General features: G+C 36.2%; 2 protein-coding genes across 2 annotated transcripts in view; both read left to right on the top strand.

Moving 5' to 3' along the window:
* Nucleotides 1-25,799, top strand: part of LOC308689610 (stonustoxin subunit beta-like) — a 392,706-nt gene that overhangs the window by 28,520 nt on the left and 338,387 nt on the right. The gene's annotated exons all lie outside the window — the stretch shown is intronic.
* Nucleotides 13,297-25,799, top strand: part of LOC308689606 (uncharacterized protein) — a 51,217-nt gene continuing 38,714 nt past the window's right edge. Inside the window, exons 1-4 of the mRNA XM_081363416.1 lie at nucleotides 13,297-13,464; nucleotides 13,607-13,688; nucleotides 13,908-14,130; nucleotides 16,571-16,666. Coding sequence (XP_081219542.1) covers nucleotides 13,620-13,688; nucleotides 13,908-14,130; nucleotides 16,571-16,666 — 388 coding nt within the window. The 5' untranslated portion in view covers nucleotides 13,297-13,464; nucleotides 13,607-13,619. The remainder of the gene's footprint in view (nucleotides 13,465-13,606; nucleotides 13,689-13,907; nucleotides 14,131-16,570; nucleotides 16,667-25,799) is intronic.

The raw sequence follows: 25,799 nt of genomic DNA, 5'->3' as shown, positions 1-25,799 counted from the left end.
TACATAAATATTTAAAATATATTGCAGAAGGCCTAAGCGTTTATAAAGTACATATATTTTAAACCCACTGAAAGCTTAATCATTTTGCTACATTCTTACACAAAAGTACACATAAAATATACTTTAAAGTAAGAGTAACATAAGTATGTTTTCTGTAAATACACTAAAACTTCACTAAAAGTAAGTTTGTGTTTAGCATATTTCTTAAAAGTGTAACTAAGCATATATTTATTACCAGTTTACTTCTAGTCTAGTTTTTTTTAGAAATATATTAAAATGTAATTCAATAATTCAATATATTTTTTAATGCATTTCAAATAAGCGTGTTGGAAATACAAATGTATTATGAACATACTATTTGAATTTCAAGTATATTTTTAATACATTTAATACTACGTCTTTTTCACCTGGGAAGTATGCATAGGTGTTTGTGGAGACATGTAGTGTGTTATTAAACTTAGACAAAGATTAAATGCCAAACTGACCGTTCTCTTTCTACAAAATATGACTCTTGAATGAGAAAACGAAATAATTACAAAACTAGCACATGTTTATTCTCTGGAAGCCGAGCTAAACACTGTTATTGCAATCCTGGCATGGTCAGACCCTCAGTCACCTCTCAGATACCAAATACAGACATTGCCTGTAACAGAAATGCCAGAATAGATACACTGGATTTAAGAAAACTATGATGACCAATTCATTATATAATATAAAAATAGGGATTGTGAATCCACCTCCTTCAAAAGCCTGTGGCGAAAGAAAGAACGACAAGGACCAGAAGACTTGGGAGGTGAATTAATCGATACAGGAAACAGAATTGATTAGTTCACCTCCTGGGTCTTTTCATTTCTTTCTTTTTTCTTTCTTTTATTTATTTATTAAGCACTTTTACACAACTTGTCATTGAACAAAGTGCTGTACAAACACATAAACAATCATAACAACATACATCATTAACACCACAAAAAATAAAAATTAAATTAAATAAACCCCTCAGTTTGATAAACCTACAAATGTAACTATACCCCATTGAATGCTAGAGCTAGGAGGTATTCCTTAAGCTTATGTTTAAAAACAGTAAAAGTACGTTCCAGTCTGATAGAAAGGGGTAGATCATTCCACAGTTTTGGAGCTATCGCTACAAAAGCTCCATCTCCACTTCTCCGCTTTGTTCTGGGAGTCGTTAAAACCAGCTGGTCAGCTGACCTCAAGGACCGTTTGGGTTCGTATTTCTTAATAAGATTTACCAGATACAATGGAGCCATACCATGCAGTGATTTATGAACAAAGATTAAAATTTTTTAATTGATTCTGTAGTCAATTGGTAACCAATTTAAAGAGCTTTATACTGGGGTAATGTGGTCTCGCTTACGAGTACCCGTCAAAAGTCTCGCAGCGGCGTTTTGAACTAATTGTAAGCGATTAATCAGTGTTTTATTTATGCCGACATATAACGCATTGCAATAATCTAGTCTTGTAAATATAAATGCATGAATGAGCTTTTCAAGATCACGAGTGGACAGAAATGGACACTTTCGCTAATAATTTCAAATGATAGAAACAAGACTTAACGACAGAATAAATTTGTCTCTCAAACCTGAGATCACTGTCGAAAAGAACACCTAAATTTCGGACTAATGGCTTACAAAAGGGAGCTAAATCACCCAGATCATCAAGAGTATTTGGAACTCCAAACCACACAACTTCAGTTTTCTCTTCATTTAATTTTAAAAAATTTAAAGATAACCATGACTTAATGTCATGTATACAATTTCGCAACAACTCTATTTGATTTTTATTGTTTTTTTTCAGAGGGAGATAAATTTGCATATCATCTGCATAAAAGTGAAAGGGTATTCCATTTTTGCTAAAAATTGACCCAAGATACAAGGAAAACAAAATTGGACCAAGAATGGACCCCTGTGGAACCCCACTAAGCAGAGAGGCAGGTTGTGAACTATCTCGACCAATATTTACCGAAAAGGTTCTGTTTAAAAGAAAAGACTTAAAGCATGCAAGCGCTGTACCTTGAATTCCTACTGCATTTTCTAGACGTGAGAGTAGAATGTTGTGGTCAATGGTATCAAACGCAGCGCTAAGGTCTAATAAAACAAGAACTGCTGAAGACCCTGAGTCGACTGCAGTCAATAAGTCATTTAAAACCCTGATCAAGGCAGACTCAGTACTGTGAAAAGCCCTAAAACCTGACTGAAAAACTTCAAAGATATCGTTCTGAATCAGAAAGCTATTAATTTGATTCAAAACGACCTTCTCCAAAACCTTGGACAAAAAAGGTAACTTCGAGATTGGCCGGTAGTTTGATACGACAGCAGGGTCCAAATGAGTTTTTTTCAAAAGGGGCTGAACAAGAGCGTATTTAAAGTGTTTAGGAACAACTCCAGTTAAAAGACTATTGTTTATAATGACTAAAATACTATGGCCAAGAACATCAAATGCTTCCTTTATCAATTTAGCTGGAATAATGTCTAATGAACAGTCAGTTATTTTTGACTGTTTGATTACCTCAGCTAGTGACTGCAAGGAGATCATTTCAAAATGGTCAAATGTAACAAATGGTGGCCGAACAACAGAAGGATCAAACAAACTAGGTTTGATTGTGGTTTTAATGTCAGAGATCTTTCGGACAAAATAATCCAAAAAAGTCTCACAAGTAATGGGTGGCAGATAGAGTAGCACATCTGATTTTGGATTAAAAACAGAATTTACTATATTGAATAAAACTTGCGTCTTACTACTATTATTTGTAATTACTTCTGCAAAGTAATTCCTCTTAGCCATCTGTACGGTATTCTGATAGTTATCTTGAGACTCCCGTAGCATTTGAAAAGATACCTGTAACTTATCTTTTTTCCATTTTCGTTCAAGTTTTCTACAGGTTATCCTCAACCCACGAGTCACATCATTCAGCCAGGGCTCTGATCTAAATTTGCACTTTTTGACATGAAGTGGGGCTACTGAGTCCAAGAGAGATAAACAAACAGAATATAGCACCTCAAGTGAGGAGTCCACATTAAGAGAAAAACTATCCATAAAATAAAAAGGGTTAATTTCAAGAAATTGATCTTTAAATTGCTCTATTGCTCCAGCATTTAAAGCCCGTCGTAGTTGGCTTTGAGCTCTAGGTTTTTCAACTTTACGTGGTGTCAACATCTTAAAAATAATTGACTTATGGTCAGAGAAAGCTTGATCTGATATTTCAACATCAGCAATAGATAAACCATAAGTCAAAACTAGGTCTAAAACATGACCTTGAACATGAGTGGGTTTATGCACGTGTTGTATAAGATTAAAAGAATCGATTACATTCAAAAAATCTCTTACCAGTGGCTTTGTAGGACAACACACATGTATGTTAAAATCACCCACTAGTAGCAATTTATCATATTTCAGTACAATTTCACTTAAAAAATCAGTAAACTCACAAATAAAATCCTTGTTGTATGCAGGCGGTCGATATATTACAGCACATACAACTTGATTAGTCAGAAACAACTGCAGTTCAAAGCTTAGAAAAGTGCCGGCAGATAATAGCTGACACGAGAAACTGTTTTTAAAAATAGATGCCAGGCCTCCACCACGACTTGTGATGCGTGGAGTATTAAGAAAGCCACAGTCCTGAGGTAACAGATCCGTGAATGGGCTTAAATCGTCAGGTATTAGCCACGTCTCAGACAATAATAAAAAGTCTAAGTTGCGTTCAGTAAAAAAGTTATTTAAAATAAATGTCTTATTTGATAACGAACGAACATTCATCACTGCCAATGTTAATTCAGTGGATACCTCCTCTAGGGTTGATTCGCAGCGAACTTGTCGGAGATTCTGCAGGTTCGCCTTCCGTCTGCAAAGCCGAGGGATCCGATAGTATGATGATATGGCTCCGTCACATGGACGCACCGGTAAAATCCATTTATACGAAGATTCAGAAGGGCGCCCGGTGAGAGACCACCTTTCTTCCCGTTCAAATGGTAGTTTGAGGAAATGAGAGTGGGTCGCATTAGAGGAAGTAAAACTCGCCTTCACCTTCACCTTCACCGCGAAGCCACCTCGCCGTCCGCGTCTCCTGCGACGTCTGTAAGCGCTCAGCGGTCGACACAGGTGGAACGGGAGCGAGCGCCCAGGTGGCAAGTAATCAAAGCCAAAACCTTTCTGCGCACAAACGCTTGCTCCGTCCATTGATAATTTAATATCCAAAACCATTTGCCGGTCATAGGTGATCAAAGCAGAGGAGTTTATCACATAAAAAGATATAATCACGAATACAACAAGGACAAACTCGCAGAGCGAGAGACGGCGTGCCAAGTACACCAGCGCCATCTTTTCCCGAAATGTTCATTCATAACGGAAAGGATGTTGCACATGTGTGGTGTCAAAAAATGAACTCTTTGAGTAACTCTTAACTCTAACTCAATACTCCTGATGTGAAAGATTTGTTCAAAATTAATCGTTCATGATCGACCCACAGTTTGGTCGCTGGAGGGTGAGGACATCTCTCACTGAACACCGCAAGATACATAGCTCTTTTGCTAAAGCTAAATTAAACCTGTGTTTCTAGTAACAAAAGCTACTTGGTTAAAAACTTTTTGAAAACTCCATGCCCTGCGCCTTTAAAACCATAGTTGTTTCATAGGTTTTGTGTCATAAACACATTTGTTTTCTTTTTTTTTTGTTAAAATATTTGAATGCTTCATACCTGTCTAGACTTTTTGATTTTGCCAATAAAACTGAATGTACCTTTTCAAGAAAATAATAAAATATACATTGAAAAATGAATAAAAACCTTTTGCAATTGGAAAAAAATAATTCACAGGGAATATTTTGTACTTCGTTTTTAAATACGCTGCTTTGGTAACTGCTTTCTCTTCTTTCTTTTGCTGATCTGGAAGTAAAAATGCACTGTTTTTATTTACACTTCTCTTATTTTCTTTTACAGTTCCTGAGTTTCCGTTCCTGTTCTGATTCAAATCCCTTGTGTGGTCGGTGGTTCTCAATGGCAATTGAGTTTTTGACAAATTCTTGACCCGAAAGTGAAGGCTTCATGTTGTTTAGAAGTGTGACTGAGAATCTGTAAGCGACTTCCTGTTTAATTTTAGTGATATATAGGAGTTTCATTTTTGAATTTTATCTGTATTTATCTTCTATCTACCACTCCTTTGTCGACAGGCTTCCAGGACCAGTGTTGCTCCAATATTGTGTACTGGACATTGGTATGGTACAAAATTAAAATATTAATGCAGCCAGTAAAGTTAAACTGTGGCAGAAAACTGTAACGAGTTGCTTTACAGCTTCCTCCTCCTTGACCTAGAAACCTGAGATTCACCCAGAGTCTGGATCAGAGTGAATCACAATCAGAGGCTTATCTCAGGGTGTTTACATCGGTTTTAATGTGTGAAATAAGGGATAATCCACGGCTAGCTGTGGATTAAACTATTATAATGCACGACGTGCAGGCAAAGAAACATTAGATGCGAAGCAGAGTGCATAAAAACAATTTAAAGTAGTTATTGATGTTTGCAGCACAATATTTAACCAGAAGGGTAAAAATTACAGTTATTATCGTTATTTCGACTCAGATCTAGCATTCTGCCCATTTTACATCAGACACAGAGATGAAGCAGTGCAGAAAGATTACATTTATTTGAATGAATGAATTATAGCATATATTCAAATGAATTATCGAGAGATGCATGTGTGAATCACCTACCTCTGTTCAGCATCTCAAACTACAAACAACAAAGCTGTAAATTTAATTATTTAAAAATCAGCAATGTAACCCCCTCATTGCTGAGAAGTATAATGTATTCAGTAGTAATCAATTCAGTAATGAAGCAATATGACTAATAACATTTGCAAGGCAGTGTTGACAAGAAGTTTCTGTGCTCCTGTTTCTGTGTGCTCAGAGCGATCGCCGATCTCTGTGCGAGTGATGGACATCTTGTTTTCCTTGTTTTACATCTATAATTACCAGTGTTGAGTTTTCCCTTACACCTCAACCCACCCTTAAACCTACCCATACCACCAAACCTGCCCCTAACCATACCTGTATCCACCTTAATAGCAGCATATGTACTGTGATGTAAGTACATAGTAGATAAAGTCCCCATGTGGTGAAAATCAAGTTTTAAATGTTATTTATAATATGCTTTAAGACAAACCATGTGTAAATTCATAAGTCGACACCATTGCTGAGTATTTTCTCCTTGCAGTGAACTGCAGTGAACCAAAGACAGTCTCAAAAACACGCTTTGAAATCGCTGGTGTTTCTGACGTCACAAACTACCTTGTAACCAATCAGATCAACGCATGATCATCAACGAGTGGATCTCTGAGCTGCTGTGAGTGAGTGGAGGCGGGGCTAATTTGCATATTCATTGAACCACGTATACTAAATGAGGCAAGGGTGTCGAGTTACATTCTGCTATTTTAAAGCATGAAGAATGTTTTTTCAAGGAAAAAAACATTTAACTATGTCATTTTGGTGATCAAAGATGAGTTTTAAGGGATAAAATTATTGACTACAGGGGGACTTTAAGACCATCGATTATTTTTCTTAAACCATTGGCAGATAATTTACCCTAAACCTACCAGATAGTTTTAACAAAAGCAAATGCGACATAAAACCGTAATCATAACCATGGCATTTTAGCTTGTATTTTAACTTTGAGCCCTCATATATTGTGACTCGTCTTTCACAGGGTTCTTAGAGCTCTCCGCATCACAAGTACAATTCTGTACCAGCTGAGCTATCGAGCAAGCTTAACAAGTCAGTAAAACATATGGAGCTCTGGATATCTAGTAAATGCATCTTTTTAAAAACATTTTTAGATATTTGGACTGGGAAAAAGACAAAAATACTAAGTAAGAAAAAACTTACTTTTTTTTTGCAGTGCATTCACATGGAAAGGTGACTTGGAACTACATGTGCTTTAAACTGTTTAATTGTACACAACCAGCCAATTGAGTATTCAGACAATGGTATAAATACATTTAAAATATTATCTGCTACCAAACTTATATGTTAAAGAGTAAAATTTGAATTGTAAAACAAGACAAAGACATTAATAAAACTACTCAAAAGAAAAAAGCCGAACTGCAGATCAAAGCGATGTGAGAACTTTCTGAAGAGCACATTCATCAGCGGGGAAGCACAAAAACAGCTTATTAGAAAATATTCATTTAAAAAATAAATACATTTATTTACATTATAGTGCATGATCTCATACTGAACTCTCTCTGAACTCCCTGAAAACCCTGATCTTTCTCTCTGATTTTCTCTCAGAGACTTCTCTTTTTTTCTTCTTCCTGTTTTCTATAAATTCTGGTGTTTCCCTATCATGCACACAAAAAGAGGAAGTGTGAAAGAAAGTTGGAATTGGAAATATACAACTGTGTTTAGGACATGTATATGTGAGAAATATTGTGACAACCTCATAAATAAGTACAGAAGGGGGATAAGCTTAGGAACATTTAAGATTAATTTATCTCATACATTGTTTACTTAAAGTTGCCAGTGATAATATTTAACTCCTGGGTTCTTGTTAAGAATATAGTGTATGATAACTGATTTTTTGGTATAATTTCTTGAATAATTTCTGTATCTGCAGTTAATCAACACAACACAACTGTTTATATTCATTTAACACTTTTTAACACATTTACGACTGTGGTTATGACAAAACAGAAATTTCGATTTTGTTTGTTTCTGTCTCTTTCAAGTGTGCTTTCTAATGCTGTATTCTGTGCACCCGTTTCAGGTATTTGTTCACAGTGTGCCAGTAAAGATTTTAGTTTTTTTTTGTGTGTGTGTGTGTGTGTGCATATTATCACGCTTGAATGGTTTAATAACTGTAACAGCCAAATGATGAAAAAACAGAATTTTTTGAATATAACTTATTATTGTGATGCAAAGCTGAAATTTCAGCATTATTACTCCAGTCTTCAGTGTCACATGATCCTTCAGAAATCACTCTAATATGATGATTTGTTGTTCAAGAATCATTTATGATTATTATTATCCTTTCTTCCCAGGATTCTTTGATGAATAAAAAGTTCAAAGGAACAGCATTTATTTGAAACAGAATATTTTGTAACTCTATAAATACCTTTACTGTCACTTTTAAACAATTGAATGCATCCTTGCTGAATAAAAGTATTCATTTCTTTAATTTCTTTCCAAATTTTTTTTTTTTATTACTGAGCCCTTTTGAACGGTAATGTTTAATGTTACAAAATCAGAATCCTGAAAAAAAAAAGAAAAAAAAACAACATTGATAATTGTTACATATTCATGTATTTGTGATTTATTTATTCTGTTATGATTGGTTTGTCCTCTAGGGGGCGAGTATGTTGTGTCTTTGTTTTATTAGGCACTGATTGCCGGCACCTGTGGATCCTGTGTGTTTGGCATAAGAAGTCTTAGCGGCCAAACCTGCATGGCGGGCGGGGTGTTCGGCGGCGGTTCTGTGTGCTCTCTTGTTGTGTGTCTTACCCTGGTTCATTTTCCTATCGTTATGTCTATATCATTTTGTTAATAAACCCCTATTGTACGAGCTGAGTTGTCTATGTCCTCTCTTGTGTTATGGCCGCGGTCGTAACATAATTGGGGGCTCGTCCGAAACTATTACGTTTTTGTTTTGCTTTTTCACGTGTGGAGGAAAATGTGTGACGTATTTTGCCCGTCCTGGAAAGTGTTTGGTGTAACTGCTGTGGTCCCACGTGAGTATTTGCCCTATATTTTTGTAGTCGCCGGGTAGGTTGGACCTGCCACTTTGTTATTTTGCCTTTTTTATTTTTAGTGGTTATTCGGGTACGCTTCAGTTCACGTGTGGCTGATCTTGTTAATGGGATCGGTGCGCAGGTGGGCATGAGTTTAGCGTTTAAAGTCGCCCCGAGCCCCTAACGCCACTGAAGACTAGATGGTAAAATTAAACTTGTTATAGGGTAAGTACATTTTTCTGTGGGATCGCTGTTAGTTACAATTAGGCCTAGTCCACACGGACACGGGTATTTTTATAACCGGAGTTTTTCCTCCTGCGTTTAAAAAAAAAATCCCGTCCACACATGCTCGGTTTAAAAGAAATCTCCGCCTACATGAAAATGCAAAAAACACGCTATCATGCGTTGTCAAGAGCATGCCACACCAGCAGGCGGCGATCGTTAAGCCACGTTGGCCAATCAGAAGCCTGAATCAGAAGCAAAAACCCCGGTTTTACTGTCTACACGACAACACTGCAACCGGCGTTTCTGAAAATCCTCACCCTGGCAGGGGTTTTCAAAAATGTGCGGTTTCAGTGACCTGATACTGCGTTTCCGTGTGGACGAACGGCCGAACCGCGTAAAAAAAGTCACGGTTATAAAAATACCCGTGTCCGTGTGGACAAGGCCTTAGTTTGTTAGCCGCGATTGTTTGGTTGCGTAAATGATCGTTAATTAGTGAGAGCAATTTGTTTGCATACGTGCTTACGTTTGATATTCATTCGTTTATTCGAGTGCGGATAAAAGTTTGAAATGGCTTCGGTGGTGGATGTTTTTCAGGAATCTCCTTCTGAAGAACTGCTTTCATTGTATACAAAGGAGCAGTTGTTGCAGATAGCAGAGTTTTATAAAATAGAAATAGCTTCTAAGGACAGGAATTTAAAGGAAACTTTGCGGAGCATACTGAAAAGTAACCTGGTTAAGTTGGGTATTCTAGAAAGGCCCTTAGCAAAGGAAACGGCTGGTCCTTCTATGGGAGATCATGCCATTCGTTTGAGAGAATTAGCTTTGAAAGAAAGAGTTGGAATTTGAAAATGCAAAGTTAGAGTTACGAAAACGTGAATTGGATCATGAGTTTGCATTAAAACGAATGGAATTAGAAATGGCCACTAAGAAGGGTGCTGCTGTCTCTGAATTTGATGTGGGACGAAATCGGAGGATGGTTCCTCCTTTTTGCGAAAGGGATGTTGAAAAATACTTTAGTCATTTTGAGAGAGTTGCGATTACTTTAAAGTGGCCTGCAGATTTTTGGTGTTTATTACTGCAATGCGTAATCACTGCTAAGGCACAAGAAGCTTACTCTGCCTTGACTATAGACGAAGCAGCAGATTATGAAACCGTGAAATCAGCAATTCTAAAAGCCTAAGAATTAGTTCCGGAGGCGTATAGACAGCGTTTCAGACATTATGTAAAACTTTCTGATCAGACTTATGTGGAGTTTGCGCATGAGAAAGAGATATTGTTTGATCGTTGGTGCGCGTCCAAAAAAGCTGAAAGCAGAGAACAGTTGCGACAACTGATGTTGGTGGAAGATTTTAAAAATGGTTTACCTGCTGTTCTTTCTACGTATTTAAATGAACAGAAAGCTGAGACACTTCACAACGCTGCTATGTTAGCTGATGACTTTGTGCTGACGCATAAGGTAGCATTTAAGGAGAAGTCGTGGGACCGATCTCCTGTTTCTTCATCAGTTTTAAGTTCGAAAAGATCATCTGGCAATAAAACAGTCATTCCTTATGATGACAGGGCTTGCTTTTATTGTAAAGCTTCTGGACATTTAATTGCAAACTGTCCCATTCTTAAAAAGAAGTCCAGCCCAAAGTCTGTTGGTTTGATTTCAGGTGATTTTCTTTCGAAATCTGTTCTTTCGTCTGACTCCATGATTCAGCCCGAGAAGGCTGGATATGGGCCATTCCTGAATAGTGGAACTGTGTCCGTGTCTAGTTCTAATGAGTGTGTGCCCGTTAGCATCCTCCGAGATACTGGGGCTGCTTTGTCATTCATTTTGGAGGGAGTATTGCCGTTGTCTGAAAAGACCGCTACTGGTACTTTTGCTCTAGTTCGAGGTTTCGAAATGGGAGTTATAGAAGTTCCGTTACACCGTGTTCACTTGAACTCTGAATTGGTGTCAGGGAACGTGATAGTAGGTGTTCGTTCGTCTTTGCCCATTCCTGACGTAACTTTCATCTTGGGAAACGATTTAGCTGGAGGCAGTGTGTGGAGTTGTTCAAATGTGCCACCTGAAGTTGTATCGTCACCTCTCGATGCTACTGCTGATGAGTGTGCTGTAAAGCACCCTGATGTGTTTTCAGCATGTGCGGTTACACGTTCTATGGCTAAACCTGATGCTCATATCTCAGACGAGGTGGAGTTAAGTGGTACGTGGTTTGAAAATCCTGATTTAACCAATTTGTCTTCTGTTGCTCCACAGGGGGAATTAGATCCGCATCCTCTGAGTGCTGAAAAAGGTAATGAAAAAGGTGAAGGTTCACTTTTGGGGGGTGAAGGTGTTACATATTCATGTATTTGTGATTTATTTATTCTGTTATGATTGGTTTGTCCTCTAGGGGGCGAGTATGTTGTGTCTTTGTTTTATTAGGCACTGATTGCCGGCACCTGTGGATCCTGTGTGTTTGGCATAAGAAGTCTAAGCGGCCAAACCTGCGTGGCGGGCGGGGTGTTCGGCGGCGGTTCTGTGTGCTCTCTTGTTGTGTGTCTTACCCTGGTTCATTTTCCTATCGTTATGTCTATATCATTTTGTTAATAAACCCCTATTGTACGAGCTGAGTTGTCTATGTCCTCTCTTGTGTTATGGCCGCGGTCGTAACGTAATAATAATAATAATAATGTTTCTTGAGCATCAAATCATCATATTAGAGTGATTTCTGAAGGATCATGTGACACTGAAGACTGGAGTAATGATGCTGAAAATCAGCTTTGATCACAGGAATAAATTACACTTTACTAGATATTCACATAGAAAACAGCTGATTTACATTGGAATAATATTTGACAATAATACTCTTTTTTTGTATTTTTAATTAAACAAATGCATGGGGGGTTCAGGCGGCATGCACCCCCACCCCACCCCACCCCGTAAGAAAATTTTGTGCTTTTTAATGTTGAATTCATCAATCTGGTGCACTTTGAGAGTTCAAAATTAAAAGCTCCAACCCATATTCAGTGTGCAAATTAAACAAAGAAAAATTCTAACCTTTTTTAGTAACAGTGTCTGTCTACATTACACTAGTGTTGTATGTCTCGAGACCGGTCTTGGTCTAGGTTTAGTGGGTCTTGATTACAAGTCTACATTACACTACTACATAATAGTAGTTATAATATTAATATCATGATAGTAATAGCCATATATTGTAAATGCACTGAAAAATAAAGGAAACTTTTATAATTAGTTTTATACTAATTTCTATACTTCACATTAAAGATGTGATTGGGCCAGCCCAGTGTCAATCAAGAAAAGAACCAATGGGCCGCTGATCTACGTGTTTAATGAAAAATGTAAACAAAAAAAAAAATAATGCTGACTTTTTTTTTTTGACCAATGCATTACAACGGCACTAACCCAGCGCCACCAATTAAGCAAAGCAAAACAAAACAAAACGAATGGGCTGCCGATGTACAAATTTTAATGGGCCGTTAAGACAAAGACAAAAAAAAAAAAAAATAGCCTATTAGATGTATCGGCCCAAAAAGCACGTCGGCCCACCGGGAATCTCCTAGCCTACATGCGTGGACGTCACACTTTAAATCCTACCTGTTGCCTTTGACCATCCACTTGTTTAGCTGCTGGCGCATCAATTGACATGCCATCTCCTTTTCCCTCTATATTTTTCTATTTTTAGTCCCGACCGATTTTTTGCTTGATCCATCTTTTTCGACTCGTACCTGTTCGCTCAGCACTCACGCCGCCCCCGCCTGCTCGCGATATTACCCCCCCCCCCCCCCCCCCTCTCTAAGGCAAAATTCTATGATGCAATCTTATGAATATCCTACTCTAGCCTGTTAGTCCTCTAAAAAGTTATATAACATTGAGGAAATGCAGAAATTATTTAGAAAGGCACAACAGCAGCTATACGTACAGATTTAAAAAAATAAAAAATAAATAAATTACCATCACTTTGGCACGCCCCTATGTACCACATATAGTGCATACCCACTTTTTGCGCCACTGCCTAGAGGGACAGAGGTCCACTCAGCAGTGGATTCATCACTGTGAAGTATAGTTGAATTTTATTAATAAACGACAATTTTGTACTTATTTAATCTGTTAACTATCACTCGTTCCTCGCTCATTACATGGCACAGTTTTTTTTTTTGGGGGGGGGGGGGGCATGCAGCAAAATTGTTGCTGCATACCCCTCTGACACTGGGTAGTCGCGCCCCCTGATTGCATCCTTGGTGAGCAGAAGAGACTTCTTTCAAACACATAAAAATTCTTTATATATATATATATATATATATATATATATATATATACACACAAAATCTCTTATCTTAGTAATATGTGTGTATGTGTGTGTGTGTGTGTGTGTGTGTGTGTGTGTGTGTCTTAAGTAGTCCTAAGCCCAGCCCCCTTCACATTCTGATGGACAGTTTATAAAGAGCATCAGACTTCAGGAGCTGTTTCACTTTTCTCACAGACATCGCCTTGTATAACTGGAATGAAATCAGGTTGTATTTTGTGTGTGTGTGTTTTTTTTTTTTTTTACTTTATTAAGTTTTGCTATAATTAATGCAATTCCAATTGTTTTTTTTTATCTTACCTTGCATAACTGTTAAATACTGACTAGTATTCCTTGTTTTACTGTAACAGAATATCCTGAATAATGGGGGCCAAGGTTTCAGTCGTCAATGAGACTCCTTATACCTGGCACTATGCCACCCAGGACAAAGGGGTGAGAACTTTTGCATTCACTACACCACATTATTTATGCAAGTAAGTATTCTAAATTCTGTTTCTTAGTTATTTTTTCCATATTTAGCATGTCCTCTGATTAACCAGATAATAACTGAGAGCATGAAATAATATCTCACAACAACGTAATACTGTTCTTTGCATGTCATTTTATTTATTGCTTTTCTGATGGAAACTGATGTATAATTCTGCTCCTCAGTTTACTCGTGTCAGTCCTTACAGCAGAGCAGAATATGAGGAGAAAAAGTTAATCCATCGCTACATCTACGTCAGATATGATCATCACTCATGGAATAGTATGTCCTACGAGTTTAACACCCATAAAGGCGACACCTCCTTCATCTTAAGAGAAACCTACAACCGTTCCCAGATTCAGATGCACTGCACCTCTGAGGGTGGCACTCATTACTGTCCCAACTATGGTAAGTTTCTGCAAGTATTTCAGTTATGCACTACACTATACAGCCAGAAGTATGTGCACCCCCGACCATCACACCCATATGAGCTTGTTGAATGTCCCATTCCAGAATTATTTCCCCTTTGCTGTTATAATAAGCTCCACTCTTCTGGGAAGGCTTTCCACTAGATTTTGGAGCATGGCTGTGTGTTCATTCAGCTACAGATGTGGCCTTTGAGAATGCGTGTCGAAAGAAAAAGGGGTTACGCGTAGTCAAGTGGGATGCTCTGGCACAGGAAATACATGATCAGTAGGGGGCAGTCATGTCACGTACTGAGGCGACGGAGCACAATACACATGTGAGAGACATAGCATATTCAAGTTTATTGTTCAAGTATTATTCTGCGCTCATGCCGATAAAATATTCCTGATTCTGTTATTAACAGTATTATTACGGTTAACATGCTAGTTCGATCATGGATAAAATATCTCTCATTACTACTGTATAGCGCTATAGAGTTTTATTTTATGCTCCGCTATACGTCCATGTAAAACGCATGTTGTAGTGTGGTAAAAAACAATGACAAGAAACCAGCAATTTTTTAATCACACTCTTCTTGTCTTATGCCCAGTTCACTACCAAAACAATGACACTATAATTTAAGGCGAGACACTACAGGTGAATAGGGTAACATTTTTAACTAGCGGATATCACAATGAAACTTTCCCAGTTGATTACCTACATTAAGATGAGAAAAAAATGTATTACAAGTTTTCTGTAATTTAATGTTTAAATATGCAAATTAGGCAATATCTAATTAAATATGCGCTAATTTGCATATATTTAAAAAAAAAAAACGAAATCTGAGTATTGGATAAAGCCAGGTTAAAAAATTTTTTTTCATTGTGTTCACATATAAGATGGGAAAAAATTACAGAGGGATTTATGGATATCTACTTTTGTTATCCTGTAAATCAGAAAATACTGTCAATAGCCTAAAAAAATTTATTTTCGCCATGTTTTTTTGGAATAAAATGTTATATAAATCAGGCTAGGAATAATATATTTACAAATCCCTCCGTAAATGTCTTCATAATATAATAACATAGATTTCAGACTTGGAGAATGAGAGAAATGTCATTTTGAGAAAACGGGCTTTAAAGATTTATCATCAGCCAATGAGATTGCGCATTCAGCCCTTTTACTTTCATGATTAGTTGCTGATAAAAAGGAAATGACCATATTTGGATCCGACAGCATTGTACAGGAGAGAGAGAGAGAGAGAGAGAGAGAGAGAGAGAGAGAGAGAGAGAGAGAGAGAGAGAGAGAGAGAGAGAGAGAGAGAGAGAGAGAGAGAGAGAGAGAGAGAGCTTCCTAACGGTGTGTGTGATGACAGGGTGCCGGCAGCGATCGCGGAGCAGCATGTTGATTAACAACACCAATTTTTGTTGAATTTATGAGAAATCTACAGATGCAAACAGACAAAGTGTAATAAAATAAAGACCTAAATGTGTATTTCTGACTTTATTTCACCACAAGTCTGAAAGAAGACATGTTATTGAAGACAAATATCCAAAAATCTCAAAATTGACCAGTAAAAAAAAAATATGTTTTTGCCTGCCGTGTCTCGCCTTAAGAAGACAAATAATATTTTACATTAAGCCTTTTCTCCTCTATAGAACATGATAAAGATAGCGTTCATGCAAGACAGACAAACTGAAGAGCCCATTATTAATTGCACATTCAGTTTAAATTAAGTGCAAATATCCTGTGTTGCTGGCAAAGGCCGTTTACACTAATAGAACAAAAAATTGACGCAGCGAGCAAGAACAGGTTGCAGTTGTTTCATTCTTTGACGCGACTGACCCTAGTTTGAATCCACATTTTCCTGATCCCAACGGACAAGCAAATGTATTTGTACATTTGTACATGAGATCCAGCTCTCAGATTTAATCAGAAATATCTTAATTTGTGTTCCGAAGATGAACAAAAGCCTTAGGGGGTTGGAACAACATGAGGGTGAGTGATTACTGACAGAATTTTAATTTTTGGGTGAACCAACCCTTTAACAGTTTATAATGATGTTTCACACTTATCTGTATGGCCAAACATGATGGAGTATTTTAAGCTGTTTCCGCTGTCATGAGGAAAAAAATCCAGCAGAGCGCTCCAGTGTGTTTTGAGACCCCAGAGAAAGAGTGAGACATGTGCTACCTTTGTTAATATAAAAATTACTAAAAGTAGTAGAGATAAAAAGATAAAGCCGTTCCAATACAGTGTCAATTGTGCAGTTAATACAAACAATACAGACATCACTAATGTTCATCTGTGACAGCAGCACGTGTTTAGAGCTGAGTGATAGCCTATAACTTTTGTATGTGCAAATTAAGTAACCCATAAAATGATAAAGTTGAATCTGTACGTTGTTTCTAATCCCATGTTGTCTGATGATATCTTTCAATAGGAAAAATTGAAGAAGATGAAAGACAGAGACGGCAAGAGGAGGAGAGAAGACGTCAGGAACGTGAGCAAAGGATTCAACAGGAGCTGGACAGAAAGAGTGAATATATCTTTATCTTCTACATTTATTGGAGTGCTTACCAGCTGGAGGTAGCAGACAAAAAAGCTGTTACTCAGAACTGGCTGCACAGTCCTCCTATGATGGCTCAGTGGTTGGAAACTACACATAGAAAACCTTACATATGTGTACACACATACACACACTAGGGCTGTAATGGCATGAGATTTTCATGGTGTGATAACGGTCTCAGGTAATATAACAGTATACGGTATTAAACAATTATTATTATCATTATTATTATTATCATCATATAGTCCTATGAAATGTAGGTAACACTTTAGAATAATGGTCCGTAGTTAACAAGTAGCTATGCAGGAAGTAATAGGTAGTACTGCATTAACACCGAACTTAATACTATTAACTAATATGGAAGCAATATTAACTAAGCAGTAAGTAATAGCTAATTTAGTACAAAGGTAGTTCCTTGGTAGGTATTTGATAATTAAATAACTTGTATTACTTGTGAAAAACATGTTAACTCCTCACTAATTACTCAAGCGTTACCTTGTCATCCCGCAGGAACTACTAGTGATGTGACCCATTATTTTAAAGTGAAAAACACTTTATAACACTTAGAGTTTTTAAACACTTCACTATTATACTACTAGTGAATCACTAGTAGTTCCTGAGGGATGACAAAGTAACGCTTGTGTAATTAGTGAGGAGTTAACATGTTTTTCACAAGTAATACAAGTTATTTAATTTTATATTTGACACATACTGTACATGCATACATTTCTGTGAGGCACTAGTAATATTCTAACAAACATTGTAATCTGGAAGATGTGGTTTTGCGCTTATCGCAACATAAATGCAGCCAATTTCTTCATTAAGGATGTAAATTGTTTTTGACAAGAGAACATCAATGTTTATATTCATATCCTAAAGAGAAGTCCTCCTCAGACGGCTACTGTAACATAAATGTAGGTCTTTGGAGTCTGAGACATATTGAACTGACACTCATTAGAGCTCATAATAGTGAACTTATCCAATTATGTGTGTCAGCATCACTCCTAATTATTTAAAATTTTAAACAAATTATCATTATTAGTATTATTCTATGTTTAAGTTTGAAATAAACAGAGAACATACGTCCATCCTTTGGCAAGTAGTCACAATCTCAACCTGTAGATAATGTATTTGGGGGGATATAATATTCATAAACTGGTTTCCACAATTTGAGGCACAAGCTTCTGAAATGTTATGACCCACAATTGTTCACCTTTTAGACATTTTACTTTTGTGATTAGTAATTAATTGGTTATTCTTAAGTTCGGTGTTAATGCAGTACTACCTATTACTTCCTGCATAGCTACTTTGTTAACTACGGACCATTATTCTAAAGTGTTACCGAAATGTATTTTATTCAGAAAATTAATTTTTCTTTTTATGATTTAATATTATCAAAAACGGTGGTAATCAAATGAATGCATAAAACTAACATTGTAACTAGTGTTTTAAAATGTAATCAAATGAAAATAACTTTTTTCGTTTTATATTTTGGCACAAGTGCTGCACAACAGAGATTTACTATAATTACAAACAGACAAAAAATATAAAAAAAAATATATAAAAAATATATTCCTTAAATAATGTTGAAATAAATTGTATTATTATTATTATTATTGAGAAGTACATTCTATTGTGCAATAGTAATATATTTATGTCATCATTTTGGGGTTGTAGTGAAGACCTTTGAGTTTATTTGACAATAATTTTTCTCGAATACAATTGCGCAGATATTAACTTAAATACATAATATTCAATAAAAATAAACATATTGCAAAAATTAACTAGATTAATCATACTTTTTTTTCTGTGATAAATCACGATGAATCACCATTAAAAAAGTTTTTAACGTTTTTATATTAAAAAATTAACGTTTTTAATATATTTTATAGAGTTGATCCGGATACTCGGCTGAAACGAGTATCCGGTACGGATAAAGCACTTTTGCCGAGTACGAGTATACGAGTAATACGAGTCAATATCTGTGCTCGGATTGAATAAAAATCTTTTCGGGTCTTTTCCATTAACGTTTAGGGTTTCTTCAGCTTCAGGTTTTTTTTTTTTTTTTACTTTGGTTTGTAGTACTTACTTATTAACCAGTAGAGTTCTGGTAAACGTGGGGTTTGTTCAGACGTGGTGCTTGGTAGAATGCGACTTGCGTTGCGTCTCTGCCTGTCGGAGATCTTTTTCTTTTTTAAACCGTCTGCTGGCTCTAACCAGTTTTTTTTTACTTCACGCACTGAGTGTCTGACACGTTCTTGCTGTATTTCATTAAAAAAAAAAAAGGAAGTAGTGGTATAAAACTATATTACAAATTAGCTACACACACACACACACACACTCTCTCTCCCTCTCTCTGCCGGTCATCGGAGTTTTTTTTTTTTTTTAAACGTCTGCTGGCTCTAACCAGTTTTTTTTACTTCAGTGTCTGACACATTCTTGCTGTATTTTATAAAAAATAAAGGTAGTTGTTAGGGATGAGCGAGTACAGCATTATCTGTATCTGTAAAAATATAAATCTGTATCTATAAATATAACAATTTCTGATCAACCCACATCAAATGCATGCTTAAAATAACATACTGGTTAAAGCCCCTCCCATTTCAAGACAACCCGACCCACTTCCGGGTTAGGCCCCGCCCAATCCGAGTACAGATACAGATAATTCATATGGTTAACAGATACAGATACAAATACAGAGAATGCTGTACTCGCTCATCCCTAATATTTTATAATGTAATAATTTCACAGTTAATCTCCAAATTAATGTAGAAACAACATAAAGCCAGTATATTTAAAATATGTGTCTAACAGGTAGGAAATATACAGAAATTTAATAAAGTTATCAAACAGTCTGGACTGCATACATTTAAATTATATGTAGATTAATCTTTATTAAAGGAGAAGTTCACTTTTAAAATGAAAATTCTGTCATCATATACTCACCCTCATGTTGTTTCAAACCTGTATGAATTTCTTTCTTCTGCTGAACAGAAAGGAAGATATTTAGAAAATTATCAGTAACCAGACAGTTTTTGGGTCCCATTGACTTCCATAGTATATTTTTTTCCTATAATTTCCTGTATAAAAATATATACACAAAGAAGTAAAACACTGAAATACAGCACTCAATCACCTTAACTACTACTAATAATAACAGATTTTATCAATAATAATGCCACAGGCTATTCTGATTATCGATCCGATTCTTTAACGATTCTTCTTGATAGCACAATGTGGAAAAATGTAGTCCAAAAAAACAAGTGGTTTTATTTATTTTAAAGCTTGAGTAAGCAAACTACTTTTTATGTAATTTATGTAATAAATAGAACCTTATTGTAAAGTGTTACTGATTAGTTATACACCGATTCAGAGTTCAGAGTCTCTTGAGTTCACTGTTGGAAAGATCAGTTGTTTTAATCATTCATTAAAATGAATCGGTTCAAAGGAGTCATAGTTCACGAATTGGACGTGTCATGCACGTTGTGTGATTATCCCAGCAGTTAGGACATGGACATCCAAGATTTGTGTCAACACAAAAAACATTTTATCACTGGATATTTTTTTTATTTTTTTTATTAAAGTGTGATTTTATGTCAGCTGAATGTCCGGAACGCTTTTCAGAGAAGATAAGGCAACTTATTTATCACAATTCACACCCAGCTGTAATTCAGAAAAAAAAAAAAATCTCTGAATGCTCCACGTGAAACTTTGGTCTTCCGACCTTTTACCACCGTGTCGATTTATTTTGATTAATATGTGCGAGGGAGAGAGAGCAAGACCGCGCTTAGTTTGGAGACGGTGAAGTCTTGTTTATATGAGGTGTGATTTGTGCACTTTTTGACGATCGCGAAGCAAACTGAGAGGTGAACTAACGTGTATACGTATGGCAAGCCAAAGTGTTCATAAACGCCTGGTCTATGGAACGCCGTTGGGGACAATACCTATTATATGCAACGCGTGAAATTTGGACGCATTAACACGCACAGTTTGTACGCGTAAATACGAAGTATATGTTCGGGTGTCGCGTCAGACCGCACAACAGCCAATAGCGTTGCTCTATTTAGGATTTCATTTGCATTTGTGATGCGATGGCACGTTGCTGTATACATATATAAACATCAGACGACATTTCTTTCCGTGAGGGATGATGTGCTGTTAGGTAAGCAAATACCTATGCAAACGTCACACGTAACATTTGTTCGTGAATGAGATCGTAATTTTACGTTGGCATGTACATAGGCAAGCGTAAAACTTTAGAGTCAATGATGCATTTATACGTTGGTTGTGATGTCAGTGCTGTGTCATGCTGTGGCATCTCATCTGAATGCAGGTTTTTTGTCTCCGGTAACGTGGAAAAGTGGATTGCTCTCTACGATGGCTCTTAGAATTTTTTTATTAAACTGTCAAAGAACTTTTACAGACTGCGTTCAGTTGGCATCCTCTTATAACAGGCTATATACACATGTATAACATATGTTAACATGTATACAACATACAACACTGGATACGGCCATAGCCAGGGTGTCAATAATTATACATAATAGTGCCAATAAATGCCATAAATCATTCAACTTTAATAAATACAATGAATAATAAAGTTAGCAAAGGCTAAATAAATACTAAATACTGTGGCTATTGTTTTTTTCAAAATGACTAATGACTAAATGAGTAATCTCCGAGTGGGCCAGCATCAATCTGGTATGAGAGACTCTGGAATGCTCCTTGAAGTCGGGATGTCAGTTTGACTGGAAATAATTAATACACATATAAACTTTACTCAAGAGATATTTTGTCGTACAACACAATTTGTTTTATTTTGTGACTTCAAACATTTGCTGCAATATTTTTGACTTGTTTGGACTACTAACAAACAACAAAAACAAACTTTCTGTGTCCCAGTCTTGCAGCATAGAAGTGAAAAACAACTGTATATAATAGAGAAAAAGAGGATAGAAATTAGAGCAGGGCGATATATCACTTGACATTGTTATGCGCATCTCGTCAGTAAAGCCGGTTCCTTGATTAGTAGTAAATCGCCATCACCTGCTTTCAGATGGAGCGGCGTTTACTACACAGAGCCGTAGTTCACTGACAAGCTGAGCCATATCGCATTAATTATCGCGCCTGCAGCAAATGTTTGAAGTCACAAAATAAAACAAATTGTGTTGTACGACAAAATATCTCTTGAGTAAAGTTTATAACAACGTGTGTGTGTGATTTTTAGAGAAAAAACTACTGTACCGCCTCAGTGGAGCTTTGCTGCATCTAATGGGTAAAATCTGGCACTGCGTCCAAACAAACTTTTAATGAAAGCTCTTTTTTGATACATCAACCTCAAATTTGGAACTTATTATTCTTATTATGCAACTTGTTTAGATTTATGGCTTTGATTTTCTAGCCCTTTTTGAGTTCAACATGTTTCATAAAATATATGATTTAAATACAATATTGTTCATAAATAATTTTTCCTAAACTTAAAACCTATATAGCTTTTTTCTTTCACTTTTTAAATAATCTGCCAACCGTCGTCTTTAAAATGGGACCAAACTTAAGTCTGCACTCCCATGCTTCAAATTTTTATGAGTGTGTCTGTATAAGGACATTTTTGTTCACTGGACCTATGTGTAATTTTTGTAATTGATGCACAAGGTTTAATGTGTCAAAACTTACGACTATGCAGTTAATGATCAGGGCGAAGCCAAAAAGTACCCTTACACTTAAGACACTTAAGGCCAGGGGTGAATCAGTGATAGCCCTGTCTTCTCTTCCTTGGAAAAGAGCAGGGACACAGATTTAGACCAAAAAAAATCTGTATATTATGGAATCAATTATTACTAAGCATTGCTGCTATGTAATGGTATTTATGTAACTGGTCTAAATAAATGACTTTGGAGCACCCCAAACAAAGTAGCCTACACCTCTCATATCAGAGGAGCCAAAAAAAAGACCTGGAGCATGTAGGTGGTGTGGCCTAAATAACTGCGATATCAATTATTGCTACTACACATACATGTACTAACAACACATACATTCAAAATGTAGTTTTGTGGATTCAGATTTAGTGAAACTCAAATCACATTGTCTACCATTTGTATTGTATCAATTGAATAAAAACTTCTTCTTTTTTTTAAAATAATTAACTTTTAATATATTAAATAATAAACGTTTGGATGTCATCTAGTGGAAAAGTTTGGTACTGCACACAATACAATATTTCCTGAAGCTCATTTATTGAGACATCAACCTAAAATCTGGCCCAGAACTTTGTATTGATTTTCTTGAAGTTTTAGAGTTGAAATGTTCATAAACTTAAACTTCATAACTTTTTTAACTTTTTAAACTTTATTTTTACAACTTTGTTTTACTTCTTTACTAATCTGAGAAGTGTACCCTTTTAGTACCCTGTTAGTTCGCAGTGCATTAAGTAATGTTAACCAATACAACTTTTGATTTGAATAATTATTAGTAAACGTTGAAATTAACATTAACAAACATCATTAAATTCAGTAGAAGTGCAGTTCATTAGTAATTCATGTGAACTAATGTAGTTAAATAATGTATGAAACCTTTTTGTAAAATGTTACCAAAATTACAATTGGAAAATAAAAAAACGGTGTTTTTTTCTCTCTTTCTTTTTTTAACTTAAATTGTAACTATTGGATTATAATAACTCACCAATTATAATCCCCTCCTCTGTAAAATTTGCCATCAATAATTCCATGCTGTTTTGCTTGGGTTTAATGATAATACAAGAGACCTAAACCTATAGGGACAAAGGCATGAGCGAAGAAAAACAAGGCAATTTTATTTTTATCTAAATTTTGATAAAACTGCAATTTAAATATATTATTTCTATAAGTTCTACAAAAAAGGACAAAATAGATAGGTTAAATAACCTGATCTATGGCATGTTAAATGGTGGTCGCCTAGTCTATGAACAGTAGCTAAACCCCCCTAAGCCCACAGAAATGGTTAGACCCAAGCCTTCAGCAGCCAATGACACTGACCCGTTCAAACTGATTTTAACTCGCATTTCACGCGTCCTTTTCGCCTGGTTGGAAACTTCACACACGTTTGTACTGCCTGTTTGGGTTATCTGTTTACACGTCAAAAGCGTGCGTTTTGTCCTAGTCAAAACACACGTTTTCAACGCCCATTTTTGTTATTATAAACGTTTTCGGTGACCCCAAAGCGCACGTTGCAAACGCGCGTTTTAAATGGCAGATCACACGTCGATGACACGCGTTTTGATGCAAAAACCGCGCGTTTGTGACGCGCGTTTTCTGTGACCACAAAGAACGTTTCATTAAAAGTTTAAGAACGTGCGCTTTTATGGCAAATCGCGCGTCAGGGACGCGCGTTTGGCGGTCGAAACGCACGCTTTTGACGTGTCAGTGTGCAATCAGACGCCCGACCAGGCGTTTATGAACACTATGGCTTGCCATATATACGCTCGCCAGTCGTCTGGCCAAAATCCCATAGTAATCAGGCGTCAGACGTAAGATATGAGACGTTAGACGTCACGGCCACGTGTTGGAGCTGCGCTCAAAGTGCACGGTGATGTGGCGGCGACGTAGCTGTGTAAGGATTTTTTTTACTTTGCGTCTGGATAACGTATGTGTGGATAAACGTGTGGAAAAAACGTCTGGATAACGTACGCATGGATAAGCGACTGGTTAAATTCTATTTTCTTTAATATTGTACCTTTTTAATTTGGGATATGATCATTCATAACACACTGTTTTCATGTTTTTATGGGTTGTACAAAAGTGTACACACTATTAGTAATATCTCATTTATATATGTTTATATATTTATTTATGTGTATGTTTAAAGGTAATATTGTAAATAAAAAACAGAAGTAAGGTTAAAAAAAATAAAGGTAGCCTATTAATTTATTTTTTAACTGGTTATTGACTGATTTTAATTTACCTGTTAAACGTAATGTTTTATGGGTTTCTCTGTCGGTTCTGTATGCTGCATGTCGCCTCAATCAGAATCATCTTATTCAGATCAGCTCATTAATAGGGACTTTATACAAAAAGAACATGTTTTTCTCGTAATAACGAGATGTTATGTCATTAAAACGACATATTTTCTTGACCTTATAAGGCAGGGTTCACCAATCTCGGTCCTGGAGGGCCGCTGTCCTGCAGAGTTTAGCTCCAACCAGCTCCAACACACCTGTTTGAAAGTTTCTAGTATGCCTAATGAGACCTTGATTAGCTGGTTCAGGTGTGTTTAATTGGGGTTGGAGCTAAACTCTGCAGGACATCGGCCCTCCAGGACCGAGATTGGTGAACCCTGTTATAAGGACATATGTAGTCATGTACAAAATATGCCTTTATCCACATACGATTGATAGCCTATCACGCCTTTATCACACTTCTACGTTCAAAAAGCTTAAGCAAATAGTAGCAGCCCCCAATCAGAGGCGAACAATTAATCAAATTAAACAAATTAATCAATGAGGCCCTTTTTAAAAAATATATTTTATATAGGCCTATACGTTTTTTTATATAATATATTATAAAATGTATTTTTGTTAATAGGCTATATCTTTATTACCTAGAGATATAATTAAACAAAAAGTAGTCATCTAACAGAACATAGCCTAAGTTGTTTATTTTTTACAACATTATGTTCTTATTTTGTTTAATTAACGAAATGTCAATATTCGTCTTTATAACAGAAGATACAATACAAAACAAAAATCTTCAAGATACAGTCTACAGTCTTCACATGCCGGATTGCCACCTTTTAAACAGTCCTTTGTGTGGTGGAATAAGCAATGCTATAGACATATATTGTTAGTTTCTTAATTTAAACTTTATTTTATTATTTTATTAGTTCATTAACTAATTATGCTAACTCAACTATTTAATGTAAAGAGCTGGATACTAATTACCTACTAATTAAATAATGTCAAATAGTAGGCTATTGATTAGAGTTGCCATAGGCTAGTAGTCATTCATTTAAGCAATTAGGACTAATCACACGTTTATATTCAATCCTGGCTGCATAGGCTATAGCCTATATTCCGCGCTCAAGCGCATGCTTAAAACTTGCCGCAAAGCACCGGCAAAAGTAGGCTAATGAT

Source organism: Scardinius erythrophthalmus, assembly GCF_964197995.2.
Source record: "Scardinius erythrophthalmus genome assembly, chromosome: 4".
In the NCBI taxonomy this organism is placed as follows: Eukaryota; Metazoa; Chordata; class Actinopteri; order Cypriniformes; family Leuciscidae; genus Scardinius; species Scardinius erythrophthalmus.
Note: the sequence above shows the minus strand (reverse complement) of the source record. Positions and strands in the feature narration are given on the sequence as shown.